The following is a 19,976-nucleotide window of genomic DNA, read 5'->3' on the forward strand; positions in this document are numbered from 1 at the left end:
GATATATAAGAGTTTCTGTCCAAGACTCATCATCAGATCTATAGAAAGGAGGGCTATTTTCACTTCAGATGATCAAAAAATCTAAATATTCAGAAAAAGAACAAAATAGATTATTTTAAAAACACCTTTCATGTACAGTATGTCTCTTATTTTGTGCTGCATGCTTTCTTTCACCCCTTCTACAGGTATTGTACGGGTGGAGCAGAAGAACAACACTTTAGTGAAAATGGAAGTGTATGATGATGGGCCTTATGAAGTAGGAGATGAAAATGTCTTGAACCCAGAGCTTGTGCCTGTACCTGCAAACAGCTACCTCGGTGAGTGTCAACCAGCAGAAAAAATATACATTTTTTATATGAACTTTAAAAGACCAATAACTATTTTTGACAACATTTAACCTTCACTTAAGTGATTTGACACAGTTTATTATAATATTATCATCTGCATTTTACATTTTTCAGTAATAATCAGGTATTTTCCTATATTTGATTTACAGATCATGTAGATGTTCATAAAAACACAGAAAACTGAAACAAAAGATATAATTAACCATTACATCTGTCAAATATGGGTTTTTATTGGTGAATCAGTTTTGCAGAATGTGATGGTGTTTCCGTGTTCATTACAGAGCCTCTGAACGTCCAAATGGATTGTATCTGATGCCGCTGAAAAGCTGAGAAACTGCATTTTTTCAGACTTATTTAAATGTATTGATAGGATTAGTGTTATAAAGGTTATTAAACGTTTTAGATCAGTAGATGCATTTGTTTGCTGGCGGCTGTTTTGGTCTTTGAGGGTTAATCAAAGGTTCCAGGGAATCACTAGGAGGTCTTAAAAGATACTGATTTCAATATTCTAATGAGAAGACATTATTTCATATTTAGAAATAGGACTTTACAAATGTAGTTGTCTGATGTTGCAATTGAAAATTTAAGAAATAATAACATTTTATGATACAATAAATATAGACTAAATTGCCCCAATCTTCTATTGTAAATGTTCAATTATGAACGTTCATCTTCACTACTGGTTATTGTAAGTTGGTCTTAAATTCAGAGTTGCATTAATAATTCTTAAATCCAATTTGCTATAACTTTAATATACATAATATACAGTGTTATGCACAGATTTAGAGTTTTACTTGAGGTTTGTCTTTGTTGTGGTTTTGGTTAATTTAAACATTTTCTGCAACTATTTGCATAAACAGGTGAAGTGTGGTGAGAAGGGCAGAGTAACTAATGACTTTGTTCATTGTGTGTATCATTATAACGTTGCATTATTACCTCCGCCAAGGAGGTTATGTTTTTGCCAGGGTTTGTTTGTTTGTTTGTTTGTTTGTTTGTTTGTCTCTTTGTTTGTTTGTTTGTTTGTCTGTCCGTTAGTGTGCAACATAACTCAAAAAGTTATGGACAGATTTGGATGAAATTTTCAGGGTTTGTTGGAAATGGGATAAGGAAGAAATGATTAAATTTTGGTGGTGATTGGGGGTGGGGGGGCCCACGGGGGGGGCCACTGATCAGCCTTGGCGGAGGTCTGCGCTCTCTGAGTGCTTCTAGTTACCTCCGCCAAGGAGGTTATGTTTTTGCCAGGGTTTGTTTGTTTGTTTGTCTGTTTGTTTGTTTGTTTGTTTGTTTGTTTGTTTGTTTGTTTGTCTGTCCGTTAGTGTGCAACATAACTCAAAAAGTTACGGACCGATTTGGATGAAATTTTCAGGGTTTGTTGGAAATGGGATAAGGAAGAAATGATTAAATTTTGGTGGTGATCGGGGGTGGGGGGGCCCACGGGGGGGCACGTTTGTCTGTCTGTTAGTGTGCAACATAACTCAAAAAGTTATGGACAGATTTGGATGAAATTTTCAGGGTTTGTTGGAAATGGGATAAGGAAGAAATGATTAAATTTTGGTGGTGATCGGGGGTGGGGGGGCCCATGGGGGGGGCCACTGATCAGCCTTGGCGGAGGTCTGCGCTCTCCGAGTGCTTCTAGTTCATTATAATGTTGCCAGGTGCAGATGTGGTGTTACTCCAATGACAATAAACCTGCTCTTAAATGGGAAATTCCTGATTTATGTGCAACATTTGTCACATTTTAGGATTCTCACTTGATTCGGGGCACAGTATCACCTGGAGGCGTGGCCTAACGGTGGTTGCTGGTGCACCGAGAGCCAATCACAGTGGAGCTGTGGTCCTGTTGAGGAAAGACAGTGAAACCTCCAATAGACTCTCTGAAGAGTACATTCTGTATGGGCCGGGACTGGGGTCCTCCTTTGGATACGACGTGGCTGTAGTCGACCTCAATCATGACGGGTGCGTAACATCGGTCAGTTATAGAAACAGAAAAAACAGACAGTGCATTGTATGTTAGTGGGAAATAAAAGTCTAGAGAAAATTACTTTTTAGTCAAATCTACAAACAGATTAATCCTTACAGTGAGACAAGTAGACAAATGTGACGTGTTTCCATCAATATGTGTCATTCAGAAACTGTCAAACTGTTTGTTCCACTATGCGTTTTTAATTTGTCTTTCCAACAAACAATTAAATAAAGAAAAGTAGTTTCAGTTCTTTCTGTATTGAATAGTCTATACTAGGGATGTCAAACATATTGCTTATGGGCCACAACTGGCCAGCCAAAGGTTCCACTGTGGCTCGCAGGATAAATTTGCAAAGTGCAAAAACACTGAAGATGTTAATGGTCAAGGGTGTCAGATTCACTTCAGTTCACGTGCCACATACACCAAGTGGGTCAGAACAACAAATAATAGCACAATAACCTATTAATAATGACCACTCCAAATTCTGGATTCCAAACTTTTAACAATATTATGCCTGTTACTAAATTGTTTGTACCTTTGTAGATCTGATCTGTAATGCACATGTATAAAGGATAAGTTGAGGCATAATATTGTTAAAACTGCACTTAGTTTTCTTACAAAATTTCAGGTTTTTCAGGTTATTCACATTTTTGTGAAAGGATAGTTTGTAAATATAAACATTTTCATAATTTAATTTTACTTTTTTTTTACCAAATCAAAGAATTTTTTTTTATTATTTGCAGGTAATTTTGTTATTATTGTACTGGTCTGGCCCACTTCAAATGGGGCCAAATGAATGTGGCACCTGAACTAAAATATGTTTGACACCTTGCTCTGTTTGATAATGATAATATTTATTTTATTTGTTTGTTTTAGGTGGCAGGACATAGTGGTTGGAGCCCCTCAGTTCTACATGAAGGACAGGGACATCGGAGGTGCTGTTTATGTTTACATCAACAAGGCTGGACGCTGGGACAATATCGTTCCAATACGTCTCAACGGGACCAAAGGCTCAATGTTCGGACAGTCAGTGGAGAACATCGGAGACATCAATCAGGACTCATATGAAGGTAACTAGGAACAGCTTATATAGTAGGTTTTCGTGATCAGCTGCTGTACTATAACCAGTTTCCTCTGTCACACAGATATCGCCGTTGGAGCGCCTTATGATGACGCCGGGGCAGGAAAAGTCTACATTTATCATGGATCTGCACAAGGAATCAACACCACTCCTGCACAGGTTGCTTTGCAGAACTTTCTTTCAATGTTTGCGCAATATAAAAAATTTCAATAAGTGAATATAATAGAATTTGAGTAAAATGTCTTAAGGTATAGTTTCAACAAGTCCGCCAACATGGAACTGGTAACCACATCACAACCCAGATATATGTTGTGTAGATCGAGGGAAACTTAAAATTTATCACTAGCAATGAGTATCACATTTAGTGGCATCTAGTGGTGAAGTTGCAGATTGTAGCCTCATGAAAACCCTCGCCTCACCCTCCTCTATGGTGGCTGCTAAAGTGAAAAAACGAAAGCTTTAGTGTTTGTTTTGTCTACACTGGCCATAAGTTAGGGGATAAAAAACTGTAGTCCACACTCACATGTAGTGGGTAATGGTAACATACCTTAAAGCTGAATATTACCTGTGATAAAATGAAAAAAAAGCAGAAGAAAAAAATGTTATAAGATGGGGTGGTAAGAAAGAACGGAACAAACCACCTCCCTCTAAAGACCTAAATGACCCATTCTACAGCAAAAAAAATGCTATCAGGTGAAAATATACTAATGAAAGCATAATTACTAGATTATTTTGATCCACATAGATCGTACACATTGAACCTTTAACACATTTAGATGAATCTTTCTGAAAATCGCAAAAATGTTTCACCTAAGCCTTCACATTTTACTCACAGTTGACTCTGTCTTTACAGATCCTCACTGGAAAAGAACACAACATCCAGTTTTTTGGATATTCTCTGGCAGGAAACATGGATTTGGACACTAATTCTTACCCAGATCTGGCTGTGGGCTCTCTGTCAGACACAGCTCTAATTTACAGGTAAATGTCTCCTCATTCATTATAAATGTGTTTAAAAGCTACTGATTTTTCCAATAACTGCAATGAATAACCTTTCCTTCAGGGCACGGCCAGTCATTAACATCCACAGGAATATCAAAATACATCCGCAGGAAATTGACCTTTCAGTTAAAACCTGTGGTGACAGCATTTGGTATGTATTTTCTATTGCAATGTTTTAACAGACCTCATAGTCAACCTCCATCTGCTCTAATTCATGAGTCTTTTTTCCACCCACAGCCTTACAGTGGATGCATGCTTCTCCTACAGAGCCAACCATGCATCGTACAGCCAAAGGTTAAGTAAGTGAAGTGTTAATAAGTGACTTTTTTCCCAGGATTCAGGGTCATACATTTTTTTTTTTTTTTTTTTACATATTCTCGGTTTCTTTACTGCAGCTGTCAGTTACTCGGTGGAGGCTGATGGAGTTCGCAGGAAACTGGGGCAGCCTTCCAGAGTGATGTTTCTGAATAAATCCCGCACTGAAACAGATTACTACTTCAACGGCACCTTGGACCTGCGTGGACAAAACCAGGAAACATGCATTAAGTTAAAAGCCAAGCTAAAGGTAAAACATATCGATCATTCTGTTAAATCACATTTGCAGGATTTAATGCACTCAGTGAGAAGCAACTTTTCTGTCCTTTGTTTTTGTAGTGCTTTTTCATGGAATACAGAAACACAAAAACATGCATATATGAAATTAACACATACAACTCATACATTACCAGTATATACGTTCAGCTTTTGCATTAAGGGCTACTTTCCCTGCTTTCCCCTCATAGAAAACAGGCATTAAAAAAAGGATATTAGACTACCTTAAGTCCAGAAGCAGGGTTTTCCTAAGAGACTATATGTAATGTAAAATCAGTGAGGAGAGCATCACAACTAAATAAAGGACTTTTCCTAGATGTAACGGTTGTAGTTGGTCGCTAGTTGACTTCTTTAACAAGTAAAAATTTACTTTTGGGTGTTATTTATTTTTTTCATCTCTGGTAGTTTTTCACATTTTTCCCAAAATTACCTCTAAAGTTTCCACATCTTTGTGTAAATCTTCCACAAACGTCCACAAAAATGCTGGTATGAACATGAATTACCCTTTAATAATAAGCAGGAGTGAGCGTTGACCGCCTTTTTTTTTTTTTTGAATCAATAATATAGTAAATAAGAAACGTAAATAAATATCTAATAGATAAATGTAATGGATAGTGGTTGAAAACTGGGCAAAGCAGTAATTACAATATTACATATACAACATATTCTACTGTATAATTCTCTATTATATAGAGATAACTAGAGTACCTGAGCCCTCGAAGAAAAACCTCTGAAGAAAACTTAATGACTAATCTTTTATATAAAACTTTAACAGTCTGTGCCCAGTAAATTGTTACCGGAGGAGAAAGGAGGAAATAATTAAATAGATAATACTGGTTAAAATATCAATCTCTAATCAGAAAGAGAAGAAAAACTAAATAATTTAACTAAAAATATCCAAAGAAAAAATCTCTAAACTCAAATGCAACAACTATTTCGACCAGTCCATTTTTTCACTAAATGAATTACAGTTAAGAAGAGCTTGAGTTAGTGTCTAAAACTGCCTTTCACAATCTTATAGTAACAAAATAGATCACAGAGCTACTTTTTTACTGTCAGAGTAAAATACATGAGAACAATATGGTGTGTGTTCATTTTCTTGATTAAGACAAAAGAAGAGTTTTCTTTAGAAATATTTAATACAGGTTGACATCAACAAAGGAGTGAGAGATGTAGAGGAGAAACACAGATATTTGTAAAACACGGAACATGATGAAAATAATACAAAATATAAAAAAAAGATAAAAATGACAAAAAAAATGCACCAAGACAGAAATTATGTAAAACTTAAAATGATGTAGAAGACATAACACAATGAAAATGATGTAAAAGGTAAAAATGCTGTTAAACATGCAACTAGATGAAAATGGTATAGAAGATAAAAATGATGTAACAAGACAAAAACAACATAAAAGATAAAGATTATTGAAAAGATGCAGCTAGATGGAAATGATGTAAAGAAAAAAACACAATAAGATGAAAATGATGTTAAAGATAATGATGCAAAGAGACAAAAACATGCAGCTAAGCTGAAAACAACAAACAAATAAAAGATGTCATTCATGCATTACATAAACTTGGGTCTAACACTGTGTACTATTGACTTTCTTTAAGGACAATATTAAAGATAAGCTACGTAGCATTCCCATCGAGGTCTCTGCAGAAATCGTGGGTACGAAGCGTCAGAGGACAAAGAACGGACTTCCTCCTCTCATGCCCGTGTTAGACTCCTCCCAGCCGAGCAAAGACGTCACTGAGGTAAAAACCGGACTGAAAAATGGATTATTAAACACACAGTTTATGAAGCTAATAATGTACTATTTTCATTATTGTGCAGGTCAGCTTTCTAAAAGAAGGATGTGGAAGTGACCTGGTTTGTCGCAGTAACCTGAAGATGCAGTACAGATTATTCTACAAGCAGAGTAACCAGGACTTGTTCTTCCCAGTACCAGTGTGAGTTCTTTGTTCAGTGTTGTGGGTGTTGTGAGCCTTTTTTGATGGTGATGTGTTACAGACATGACAATCAGATGGAGAATAAAAGCAATGCAATAAAAAAAATGAGCTCAACCTTAAGAAAACCAGTGGTAGTATTTATGTTTTGGTTTTTCGACGCAGCTCTGGTACCCTCTGAAATATATATTAAAAAAATATGATGAGTGATTTATTACCATTTATTACAATATTATCCTCTTTTTTTTTTTTTTTTTTTTTTGCATTTTATTAAAAAATCAGGTATTTTCCCATATTTCATTTACTGACCATGTAGATTTTCATAAAAACTCAGACTGAAGTTGAGAGTTATTATATTACCCAGAGAAAACTGAAGAAAAAGTGTTTTTTTTTTTCAGCAAAGATACCAGTAACTGAAGATAAAAACAAGTGTCTCCAGCTACTGTCATTTATCAAACTCCATGAGTTTTACTGGTGAATCAATTTTGTAGAAGATGATGGTGTTTCCACGGCAACTAGGGAGCCTCTGAATGGATTAGTGGATCAACAGGTATTAAACATTTTACATCAGTAGATGGTTTTGGTTGTCAGTGGCTGTTTGGGTCTTTGTGGGTTAATGTTTTAAAATCACTTATAAGTTATAATACGTAGATTTCTGTATTAAAATTTCTGAAGGCCTTTGTTATGTATTTTGTTGACCTACAAACATTAAATTGTTTGCGACAATTTGTAGAGCAATACAGTATTTTACTCATTCTAATGACCTGTTGATGGCATCATGTCTTTACTTACATTACTTGCAGCTATTTCAGTTTAAAATGACATAACATATACACTGTTGCCAATAAGGGTGGAATAAAATATTTGTACCTCATCTCATGAAATGATTGTGACAATGTGATTTATCATTCACTGACAAAGTGTAACTGGGACTCAGTATATTTTCATTGTACCTGGTCAGAGGTGATTACTGATGTGTATAAATAGGAAGAAAAAGAGGAATGTATCTGACAAAAAACCAAAAAACAGTGTACATAATGACATAACCTACATCACTAAGCATAATGGGAACTACTTGTTTTATTTTGAATTAGAGACACTTGGGAGAAGAAGTTATAACCTATGAATCTCATCAATCAGCTGTTTAATATATGAGATACATGTTTTTCTTAGATCAGTTGATTAAAATCTAAATACATTTAATTGCTAATCATGTAAAATAACAAAAAAGAACAGAACATCACATCTGATGAGCCACACTATCAAGTGACTGCATCTATGCTGCGTTCTAACTGTGAAAGATCATGGAAGCAGCTGGTGATCAGAATTTTGTTGCAGCTCTAAAACTGTATAAACTTAATTAACTTGATGGGAATATGATCGATCCAATCCAATCCACTTTATTTATATAGCACATTTAAACAAGAACATTTCCAAAGTGCTGCACATCATAAAAACAATAAAACAATTTAAAGAAATACTAAAAACAATGAATAAGTACATAAAATTACAACAATGCTCTATATAAAACAATAAAATCAAATAGTTAAAGTAATGAAATCTATAAAAATAAATAAATAAATAAATAAAAGACACAGAGGACCACACAACTCATGTGGAGTTAAAAGCCAGAGAATAAAAGCGGGTCTTAAGATGATGCACAAATCACTTGTTTATGAACAAAAACATTGGAGATAAGTGTTTTTTGTTGTTTATGTTCCTGCAGAAAAAACAACATCCCTGTGTTTAATCTGAATTATGAGAGGAAGGACTTGGCTCTGCAGGTCACAGTCAACAACATGAACGGAGACGACGCGTACGAGGCCAAGCTCAACGGGACGTTTCCAGACACTTTGTCATATTCTGGAGTTCGCCCACATCAAACAGTGGTAATAAAAGACTAAATAATGTACTTCCATAAAGCATACAGAGTATCACGGGCATACTGTGTGATTATAAGGTGTTAGGGTTGTTGCAGGTGTTCAGTTTGTGTGTTTATTTCCAGGTAGAGAAGCAGATCACCTGTAATGCCAATCCGAACGGCTCCCAGGCAGAATGTGAGCTGGGAAACCCCTTTAAGAGAGACTCAGAGGTACAGACTTCTCAGTTTTACACAATAGTGAAGCTTAAATAAAAGTTTTTAGTCCACTACTGCACTTTAGTAGAAATTTGCAGTTCTTTACATGTATACTTCCATTTTTTTTTTCTGCCACCATATACATCTACTCTTCCGTTTCAGAAGCAATCATTGTACTTTTCCTCCACTAGTTTTGTCTGACAGCTTTAGTTACTTGTCAAATTACAGTTTTTCATGTGTTCCTGTGCAGTGAAAACCACATATCTCCAAATTTACTGATTTTGATAAACTGAAAATTTAATTTATATGTTGAATTTCATATTCTCCTCCTTCTTATGGTCCAATGAATCTTCTTGGATTTACCTGATAATGCATTGTCACTCATGAAGTGTGGATTTTTTCAAGATATGTGGATCTCCTGGGACATTTTTATTTAACCTTTATTTTGCCAAGAAGTCCCTTGAGATCGGATCTCTTTTACATGGGAGCCCTGGCCAAGAGCCTGAACAGATGCAACAGCAAGTAACAAATGGGCATAATGATACAACAACAATATAATACAGTTTCATTTAAGAATAACATGTGGACATTTCTGTTTATTTATGTGTTATAAGAGCCTTAAACTCGCCTAAAGAATTGAGTCCAGGAAGTTGTACTGAGTTCTGGATGTGGCTCCAGGTCCAGGAAGCAGCACAGGACAAGCTCCTGTGTATTATGATGATCTTATAGAATATGACACATTGCTTTAGCTCAGTGGTTCTCAAACTTTTTTACAGTGGAGTACTCCCTGAAATATGTGTTTTTAGCCAAGTACCCCCAACTCTCACTTCAGCATTTTTGACTGAAAAAATTTAGGCATAATTTGTTCCTGTTCCAAAGGTATCTGTTTATATTTTAAAAACTTTGTAAACAAACAGCATATATTTAACTGTAATATATATATATATATATATATATATATATATATATATATATATATATATATATATATATATATATATATATATATATATATATATATATAAACACAGTTTTTAAAGTAAATTTTGTGTGCAAAATATAAACTGAAAACTGCCCTCTTTCACTGATTAGAAAAATAAATAAGTTGCTCATTAATTAATAAAGGAACTTTTCATCAACAAAAAATAATTACTTAGCTACTCAAATAAACTCATTTTGAAGCTTAAACAAGATGACTGGCAATAAAACTATTATATGAATGTATTTATTCTGTTTTATATTTCAGCATTAAATCTCATTATTTATTTTTGTATTCAGTACATGAGGACTTATTTAATGTATTTTAGTAGTTCAGAAGTAGTTCAGATTAGCTGAACCATAACCATCTACAGCAGGAAAATGAATCCAAAAACATCACATATTACTGTAAAACACTGAAACGGATTATTTTACTGCACAACGAGCACTAAGGTTTTGAATTAAGGGCTTGTGCTTGTAGTGGAGGATTTTCACAGTGTGCCGTCAGTACTTTCACTCAAGCTAATGATGTTTTTCTTTTTCCCCACTAGACTACATTTTACATCATCTTGAGCACTGCTGGAATAACACTTGACACCAAAGAGATCAGCATCGACCTGCAGCTCCAAACGTAAAACACTTAATTCTCTGAAACATGATGATTGTGAATTCCCCATCGTAGTCATTAATAGAAATAAATATACTGTGTGTATTTTTTTCTTGTAGAACAAGTGTGCAAGAAAACATGGCCATCATTCAAGTGAAGGCTAAAGTGATGGTTGAATTGCCTTTGTCAGTCAGTGGGTGAGTGTGTTGTTAAAGACTATTTGACTCTAGATATGAGCAGAAAAACAGTGTGTGAAGTGAATATTTTTGCTTGTTTTGTTCAGACATGCCAGTTCTAATACAGTTCATTTTGGTGGGATGGTGAAAGGAGAAAGTGCCATGAAGACAGAAGAAGAAATTGGAAGTTTGATTAACTATCACTTTACAGTAAGTTCACACATTCAGCCTCACACTATTCTAAGATAAAATATGCCTTTATTAGTCCAACAAAGGGAAATTATTATTTTATCACATGCTTTAAAGGAGTGATATTTTGTTGTTTTAAATGGAATTATGCTTTTTAAAACATTTCCCTGGGTCTACATAAACTGTAAATGCTATGCTTGGGTCTGAATTCTTCATTAATTAAACTCCACAGGTCCATCTTCAACCCTATTTCTGAGTAATGACATGAGAAAGGTCGTTTTGAGCGCTGGCCCTTTAAATCCAAATGAGCCACTTCAGGCCCCACCCCCTCCAGGTTGTTGACTGTGCTGCTCTGTCCCGTTCAGCCACTTGTGTTCATTAATACAACCAAAAACTGAACATTTTAGGTAATCAGCTCAAAGTTTGGACATATTTTCAGTTTTTCTGCTGATAAACAGTTATGGGGTACTTCGCAAATTGTTCGTCAGAAGTCTTGACCTTATCTGTGCAAATGCAAATGTCATGATGTAACTAGTTATAAAGCGTAACAAATTAAGAAGGAATTAAAACAGGTTGTAGAAATCCACTCAGTTGTTGCCAAAATGAATATAATGATATCTTAGCAGCACTTGGAGGGTTCAAATTCAAACTTTATGAACTATTAGGGTCCATATACACAAATAAGTGTACCAAAGACTAATAAAAGTAGGTTTACAAAAATATGACCCCAGTAAAAAACAAAACAAAACTGTGTCTGATTCAAATTAATCTGAAGATGATCCTCAACAGCAGCTAACTGCTCCTAATGTGCTAAAGCTAATGCTAGGTGCTATGTGTGCATTAGAATGGGTAAAATGCAGAGAATGGATTTCTTTATTACCTCATGAGGCTAATAAAGTGAGTTAAACTGTAACCTGAAACCTTTCACATCATCCCAGTAACTAACTCATGTTTCAAGTCCCACAGGTTTATTCTGAACTAGGAAGGTCTGTGTAATGTACAACAAAATGTCAGGATTCACACTCACTAAGGCTATGTTTACACTGCAGGCAAAAATGGCCCCAATCTGACTTTTTTCGCCTATAATATGACCCATATCTGATTTTTTTATGACAGTTTGAACCAAGGTTATTATCGTTAACGAAAACTAATGAAATGACGAATACTAGAATTGAAAAACCATTTTTGTTAACTGAAATAAATAAAAACTATAATTAAAAGAAAAAAATGATAACTAACTGAAACTGTATTGTGTGTTTAGAAAACTAACTAAAACATTTAGAAATGATGGATAAAATTCTCTTAGTTTTCGTTTTTGTCAGTGTCGGACTGATATGAAATCGATTGATTTCACTCGAGCAATTTTAGCTGGTGACACCTTACGTCACTTCACCATTCGTCACTTCTCGTCACTTGTCATGTAGAGTCGTCTTCTCGTCCCCACTCTACCTGACCAGACAGAGATTAAAGTTGGGAGAAAGCAGAGTCCTGTATGGGATTTATTTGAATACGACAGCTAAGAAGATAAAAGATATAAAAAAAACTAAAACTAATACTAGAACTAAACTGAAACTAAGCATTTAGAAAAAAATCAAAACTAATAAAAACTAGAAAACCTGCTCTAAAAACTAATTAAAACTAACTGAATTAGAGGAAAAAAAGTCAAAACTAAATAAAACTAAACTATAATGAAAAATCCCAAACTATTATAACCTTGGTTTGAACTGCACAAATCTGACTGTGGTCTTAAATCAGATACATATTTGATGTTTTGTAAATCACAGTGGATCTAAAAAGACACAAAACATTTAGTAACAGGCATATTAGAATATTGTTAAAATGGCACTTACTTTCCTTAAGACATTTGATGTTCATATTTTTGGCCCGCAGGCTGTATATTTGACAAACCTGCCTTAGTTTGTAACAAAACAGCTTTGTTCCTGCTGCTGTCACAGAGTTAAACAACCAATATTTTGCACATTATTTATTTATTTGCTAATTTTTGAATTTATCTTGTATTCCTGTAGGTATTGATCAGGTTTCTTCCTTTTTATGGGTTTTTAATTTTCTTCAAACTTCTTTTAACCTTGGTTTAGTCCACAGGTTTACTTTATCTTTTATCACAGTCATTCTTTTTGTCGGCCAATTTCTCTTTTCTCTTTTATGTCTTGATCGGTTTAACCTGGAGCACTTTTATTGTATAATGTCTAGAGTCAACTCATGTCGGGGCTTCATGTTACATGTCATTGTGTTTTGAGAAGTGTCAAAAGGATGTCATCATCTGACTGCAAAACAAATCTATCTGCAGGTTTAAATAAAGTAACCTGAACCTGAACCTGGGTTGACAGTTGTCTCGTGGGCTCTTTTTCAAGCCTCAGCTGAAAAAGATGCAACAAGAATGAAAAACATGTAAGAGACTGAAAAAGAAAAACAAAAAAATAGACTTTCAGAAATAACATATAACATCTGCTGTGTGTTTTGTCGGCATCACTAACCTTTTAGAAACCATTATTGACATTTTATCGCTGTGACAGATGTACAAAAATTCCAGCAAAAATTCAAAGTCATACATTTGAATCATACATTTTTGTACATTTATCTTTTGGATCTCTATTAGAAAAAGTTCAGGAACCGCTGTTACATAAGAATTAATTTTCCCAATTAAAATAGAAGATGAGTTTATAAGTGATGACTTTATCAAACCCATGTTAAATGTAGAGGGAAGATATCAGCCATAAAAGATGAAGAAGCAACAAGATTAAAAACAGAGACATGACAGTTGTAAGTTAGTGGTTTTTCTTGACTTTATCTAATAATCTAGCAAAGTGCATTCATTCAATACAGTTTAAGTGGTGGAAGAATCAGTAAAAATGTAGATTTATGACAATTCATGATGTAAATTTAAGTTCTGGGGAAACAAAATTAACCTGTATTAAGTGCACAAAGGTCTCTCATGTTACATAATAAATAACTGCTTATGAATATAAACATTAATTTGAGAGGGTTCCTTGTGTTATTTAATACATTATTTATCTGAGAAACTCTTCCACATACAAGCAGATTTGGGATTATGACTGAAATATTCTGAACTGAAATGATGTTGAATTGAAATGAACTGATCTCTACATTGAATTGAATCAAAAATCAGTGTCTAAAGCCGCTGTGTGACTGTATTTTCATTCATGAATATTATCGTATTGTTTTTCCTCGCAGATAAATAACTTGTGGAGGTCTCTGAAGCCTTCTGTTCAAGCCTCACTCCATATCCAGTGGCCCAAATCAGATAAAAATGGAAAATGGCTTCTGTACCTGGTGAAGATAACTGCGAAAGAAGGACCGCATGACATCCGCTGCTCTCCAGAGTCTGAGATCAACCCCCTCAAACAAATTAAGGTAATGTTACTGAACCCTAGTTTCCACGTTTCACAATTAAAACCAATAAACAAGTGTGTAAATGAGATACTGTGTGCTTTCAGGAGTCTTCTGCATCCAGGACAAAGCGAGAAATCGGAGAAAGAAAAGCTGTCAAAAAAGTATCAGACCAAAGAAAGAAAGTTTTGGTGAGATTTGGTTTGAGTGCATTCATGTTTTGTGAGAAAGGTGTAGTTGGCTTTATGAAAACCACTTCTTTCTTTCCTTGTAGTCTTGTGAGAATGAGCTGAAATGTGTGGTGTTGAAGTGCCCCCTGCAGGGACTGGACGGTACTACAGTAGAGCTCAGATCTCGGCTGTGGAACTCCACTTTTCTTGAAGTAACACTTTGAATTTTATCAACAACAAACATGTAAAACAGGGGTGTCATACTCATTTTAGTTCAGTGGCCACATACAGCCCAGTGTGATCTCAAGAGGGTGGACCAGTAAAATAATTGCATAATAATCTGTAAATAATAATCCAAAATTTACTCTGTTTTAGTGTAAAAAAAAAGTAAAATTACATTATAGAATTGAAATAACCATGTACAACCTGAAAATTCTTAAGAAAAATATGTACAATTTCAACAATACTATGTCTCATTTTATTATTAACACAAGTTACAGATCACAGTGGATCTACAAATACATAAAACATTTAGTAACAGTTGTTAAAATTTCACTTTTTTTTTTTTTTCCAGACATTTTGAGGTTATTCATATTTGTTCAGGTTATTCACATTTGATTCTGAAAGGATAGCTTGTACATATTTTCAAAATGTAATTTGACTTTTTTCACATTAAACCGAGAAGAAAATTTGGAGTTGTCATTATTTATAGCTCATTTATGAAATTATTTTGCTTGAGATCACACTGGGCTGAACTAAAATGAATTTGACATCCTTGACGTTCACATTCATCGTACGTTTAACAACATCTGTTTGAGGATGTGACTGTGTTTCCTAAGCAGCTGTTCTTGTTTTCAGGATTATACCTCTGTCACACCTTTGGATATAATCGTGAAGGCCTCGCTTGTGCTTCAGACGACGGCTAAAAATATGATCCTGAGAACTCCAGACACTAATGTAAGTAACTCAGAGGTGAGGATTACAGTTTGTTACGGAGGTCTGATTCTAAATGGTCTGATCTGTTGAAGGTGACGGTGACGGTCTACCCACCAAACATAGTGACTCCATATGGAGGCGTCCCCTGGTGGATCATACTGGTGGCTGTTCTCGCTGGAATCTTGATTTTAGCTTTATTAGTGTATCTACTCTGGAAGGTGAGTATGTTACAGTAACTTACATCTGTGTTTCTGTAAAAGAGTAATGATAGTGTATGAAAATAAATGAAAAATATATCTACAAAGCAGATGGATGGAATATCATGTTGGATTAAAGAGACTTAAAACAACAGTTAAGACTATATTGTGATAAAAAAAAATACAGTGATAAACTTTTACACAAACAGTAAAATCAGCAAATGATGTCAGTAACATCATAAAACCAACAATAAATCAATGAAAAGAAGCAAAAAATTCTGAGTTTTAAAAGATTTTTAAGCTTCTGTCATTTACATATTGGACAATGTAATATTGATGTTTAATATTGTTTCTGTTTATTGTTAAATTGGAGTGTTTCTAGATTTTAAACTTTCTAGACTAAAAAATGTACTTAGAAAATAGACATTATATTAAGCAACAGGTACTAAATATCATGAAAAAAACATGTAGAGACAAATTACTGCGTAAACAACAAAATTGGGAAACAGTACAATAAATAATAAACAGAAAATCAATAAAAAGCAAGTCTAAAATATTGGATTTTTAGTTAAAGGTAGAAGAATGTGGAAAATATAGCATCAGTACTAAATATTTATGTTTATTGCTTTGAAAACTTACTTACTTCATTAGACTTTTCTAGACTAAATATTGACCAGAAAATAGACATTAAGCAACAGTTAATACAATTTCATGATAAAAAAAAAAAAAAAAAAAAAGATAGAAAAAGATAAGAGAAAAAGAAAAAGATAGTGCTTCTGTGGTTGACTGTGATTTACTTAGTTGGCTAAATATCACCAAAATTATCATTTTTTGTAACTTAAATGGACTTTGCCATCTTTGTTGACTGAATATTTACTCAGAAAATAGAAATCTTTAACTTCTCAGCGGGGTGGATATAGTTCCAGATTAATTAGATTGCAGATTAAAAAAGAATTTTAAAAAAACTATTTACAGTTTTAAAAGCATAATTAATAAAAAAGAAAAAAAGAAAAAGAATTTTAACGAGAAGCAGACAGTTTTAACAAATACACAACAAAATTAGATGCTTTTTTTTATTGAAATAGAGCTGTAATGTATACATGTGGTAGTCATTGTTATGTGAAAACTCATATTAAATACAACAGATGTGCACAAGGAACTGTTTTATGAGGCTCATGATGCTAAAAATAGAAGTAATACATCCAGTTTTTGTAAGAATAACTGAGCAGCAGCTTTAGACGGTACAGATAAAGTCTACAGTCATGACACATTTATCTTCACTGTGTTTGATCTCATATTGGCAGATAAATATTAATGACTAAACGTGTCACTTAACAATTCATCACCTTGCTTCCTCTCAGTGTGGTTTCTTCAAGAGAGCAACTAAAGACCAATACGATGCAGCGTATCACAAGGCAGAGATCCATGTTCAGCCCTCTGACAAAGACAAACTGTCTGCTGAGGCCTGATTTATCCTCTGAACAGGGGTAAAAACAAGCTGACGCCATGGAGTGTGATCACTGCAGCGACTAATCACCTCACTTTACGCTTCTGGAAAACCTTAACAACTAAATCAGCAAACAGAAAAATTCAATCAGACACGTATTATACCAAAGCGATCGCACACAAACACTGAAATACAACCGAGACACAGTGAATATGCACATGTCTCTGTGTTGGTTTGTGCTGTGTTATGCAACAGCAAGAAAAAGTATGTGAACCCATGAGTTTTCTGCATGAATCGGTCATAAAATGGGATCTGATCCAAGTCAGAGAAACAGAATGAACCTTAAATCTCTATTATATTTTCTCTTAATGAAAAAATAAGAGGAATCAATCAAACTGTCTTAATCTGATATGACTTTATTTATGTGCTACCGAAAAAAAAAAGTAAATCTGAGAGATAATATGTTGAAGTGAAATATACTTATTTCCCAAATATGTCCTTTTGTTTAATTATTCATTTTCATTTTTATTATTTCTGATACAAAGGTGTTCAGATGCTGCACTTCAGTTGACAAATAAGATATTTTTCAACTACAAATTTAATAATAAATCATAGAAATTCCTCTAAAACATAAATTTATCTAAATTAGATTGTATTATGTGTTTCTGTGTATTTAACAAATACTTCCTGGGCCAGGATGTTTTTCTCTTGTCTCAGTAAATGTGACAAAATAGTGGTCAAGGGAAAAATAACACAGCCCGGGAAATATTTGTTCAGCACACAGAAACACATAATATAATCAAATTCAGATTATTTTATATTTTAGATGAATTTCTATGATTGATTATTAAATTTTGTGGTTGAAAAATATCTGATTTTATACTATATTGTCTGACTGAACACCTTTGTGACAGAAATAATAAAGATAAAAGTAAATAATTAAACAAAAGGACATCTAATGGACACAGTGGAAACAGATTTTTCCCTTTAACATGTTATCCCTCAGATTAAAAAAAAAATCCCCATATTTATGCATATATATCAGATTTTCTTCAAAAGGAAAACAAATCTATGGCCCTTTGTCCTGCTGCAAATAAATACATTTTTAAATTCTGAGCATAATGGACAGTCAAACAGTCAGCATTCAGACCCTGTTTTCTTTAATTTGATTTTGCTGCAGCTAAAGTCCTTTTACTTGCTTTCCTGTTCTGGTCCAAAGTCAGCTGTTTGCACATGGCACAGCACCTGCCCTTTTATGGTGTTTAGTGGGTGTGGTCACATGCTAATTAAACTATTGACCACACCTGTTCCATTTATTATCAAAGTGAGATTCATCACACCTGGGGTAGAACACGTTTGGACTTTAAGAGCGTTTGGTGCTTCCGGAGTTGGTTCCTCTTTTTCTCCAAATGAAAAAATTAGAGAAATTCAATGGAATGTTGCTGTGCCCATTGTTTTTGTCACACCAGTTCACATTTTTTGACCAATTTCTGTAAAAAAAATTAGGAAATTCACATGGGTTCGCTGTTTTTCTTGCCAGTGTATTTGTATAATATGAGTCTCTGAATTTTGGTAAAAAAATAACACTTTTCTACCAACAGGCTTAATCTTTTCCTTCCTGTTTGCTCTGCAGGTGCTTTTGCTGACACTTTTTCTGCTTGGCAGCTTGATGTAGCCGATCCAAACCTGCAAAGCATGCCTTACTATTCTTTCACATCTCTCCTCTGTTAATTACTGAAGATAAAGGTGTTTTTCTTAAATTAATAATAATAATTCATTCCTTTAGTGTGGATTCTTCAATCGCTCCAAGCAAGATGACAACGTACCTCGATACCATGCTGTGCGGATCAGGAAAGAGTCTCCAGAGGTTAATGCTGGGAAAGTCAAACTTGATGCTTTTGATAAAAAGCAGTGGATGACGACTTGGATCGACAATGAAAGTTACTCATGACTGACTTTTTCTCTTTTTACAGACGTGTTTAAACCCACTGTACTTTGTTTTTCATTCATTTGTTGAACACAACCCTCAATAATTCATGTCCTTGAACTTTGACACTGTATAAATAATGAAACATTTTTGTAAGTTTTGTAAATAGTGAAAAACTTTCGCACACACTGTATATTTATTTTTTTTTTATAAAGTCTTGCAGCCAAAGAATTTTTTAAAGTCTTAATTCTGCCCTGGAGCAGGAGCAGAGGAAGACAAAGTTTGCTGTTTTTATGGAGATGTGTGATGTTAAACCTTACATCATGTTAAAAACCTAAGCCTGAGCAGGAAAGGTACAATCAGCTCCAAATAATATGAATGTGTATGTGCACATTTTTACACTGTGGTTCATGTTCGCTATCTTTTAACGAAAAACATGTGCTTTGTCTTATGTGGAACGACTTTTAGGTACATCATCACGCCCTAGTAATAATGGATACACATTAAATACAACAAGTGGAGACCATTTTTGTTCTGTTCAGATCTCTAGAGCCTTTAGGGTAGCGTCCACTGTACTGTAGATCAGCACTGAAGTAAGGATCACTTTTGTTTTAGAGGAATCTAAAGGGAACAAAGTGAAAGTGAAAGTCAGAGTTGGTGCCTCTGCTGATGAATTGTGAAGTCGAATAAAAAAACTTTCCAACTGAGTGTGGCTGTTGTTTCATTACCATTAGCTTTGTCCTATGAAAAAATAAAGCCAGTATGATGCAGGTGCAACTTTATACGCTTATGCAGGAGTTTAACAGTATTTATGCAGGGCTCCTTTTAAGACTTTAGCCATTTTTCTATTTCATGTCCTCACACAAGAGTAGGTACAGCTTTTAGAGACCTTAAGCATTTCTGCAGGTTTCAACAAGTTTGAATGTAAAGGCACTGAATTTTTCTGATTCTGATGTAAATAGACAAATA

At 34.3% G+C, this 19,976-nt stretch overlaps 1 protein-coding gene across 2 annotated transcripts in view; it reads left to right on the forward strand.

Annotated features, from left to right (window-relative positions):
* The window catches only part of itga6a (integrin, alpha 6a), a 29,499-nt gene extending 10,063 nt beyond the window's left edge, over positions 1 to 19,436 (forward strand). The window contains exons 5-26 of one of the 2 annotated variants that reach the window (XM_030124487.1): positions 186 to 317; positions 2,090 to 2,303; positions 3,187 to 3,380; positions 3,456 to 3,550; positions 4,245 to 4,372; positions 4,455 to 4,544; positions 4,631 to 4,692; positions 4,789 to 4,958; positions 6,599 to 6,742; positions 6,822 to 6,937; positions 8,661 to 8,823; positions 8,940 to 9,026; positions 10,541 to 10,620; positions 10,716 to 10,793; positions 10,880 to 10,982; positions 14,175 to 14,354; positions 14,438 to 14,521; positions 14,605 to 14,712; positions 15,359 to 15,457; positions 15,529 to 15,654; positions 16,995 to 17,120; positions 18,867 to 19,004. In XM_030124487.1, coding sequence (XP_029980347.1) covers positions 186 to 317; positions 2,090 to 2,303; positions 3,187 to 3,380; positions 3,456 to 3,550; positions 4,245 to 4,372; positions 4,455 to 4,544; positions 4,631 to 4,692; positions 4,789 to 4,958; positions 6,599 to 6,742; positions 6,822 to 6,937; positions 8,661 to 8,823; positions 8,940 to 9,026; positions 10,541 to 10,620; positions 10,716 to 10,793; positions 10,880 to 10,982; positions 14,175 to 14,354; positions 14,438 to 14,521; positions 14,605 to 14,712; positions 15,359 to 15,457; positions 15,529 to 15,654; positions 16,995 to 17,102 — 2,561 coding nt within the window. In that variant the 3' untranslated portion in view covers positions 17,103 to 17,120; positions 18,867 to 19,004. Of the gene's footprint in view, positions 1 to 185; positions 318 to 2,089; positions 2,304 to 3,186; positions 3,381 to 3,455; positions 3,551 to 4,244; positions 4,373 to 4,454; positions 4,545 to 4,630; positions 4,693 to 4,788; positions 4,959 to 6,598; positions 6,743 to 6,821; positions 6,938 to 8,660; positions 8,824 to 8,939; positions 9,027 to 10,540; positions 10,621 to 10,715; positions 10,794 to 10,879; positions 10,983 to 14,174; positions 14,355 to 14,437; positions 14,522 to 14,604; positions 14,713 to 15,358; positions 15,458 to 15,528; positions 15,655 to 16,994; positions 17,121 to 18,866 lie in introns of both variants that reach the window. The other variant, XM_030124486.1, reaches the window with a different exon arrangement.
* The last annotated feature ends 540 nt before the right edge of the window (positions 19,437 to 19,976 follow it).

This window comes from Sphaeramia orbicularis, chromosome 21, assembly GCF_902148855.1.
Source record: "Sphaeramia orbicularis chromosome 21, fSphaOr1.1, whole genome shotgun sequence".
Lineage (NCBI taxonomy): Eukaryota > Metazoa > Chordata > Actinopteri > Kurtiformes > Apogonidae > Sphaeramia > Sphaeramia orbicularis.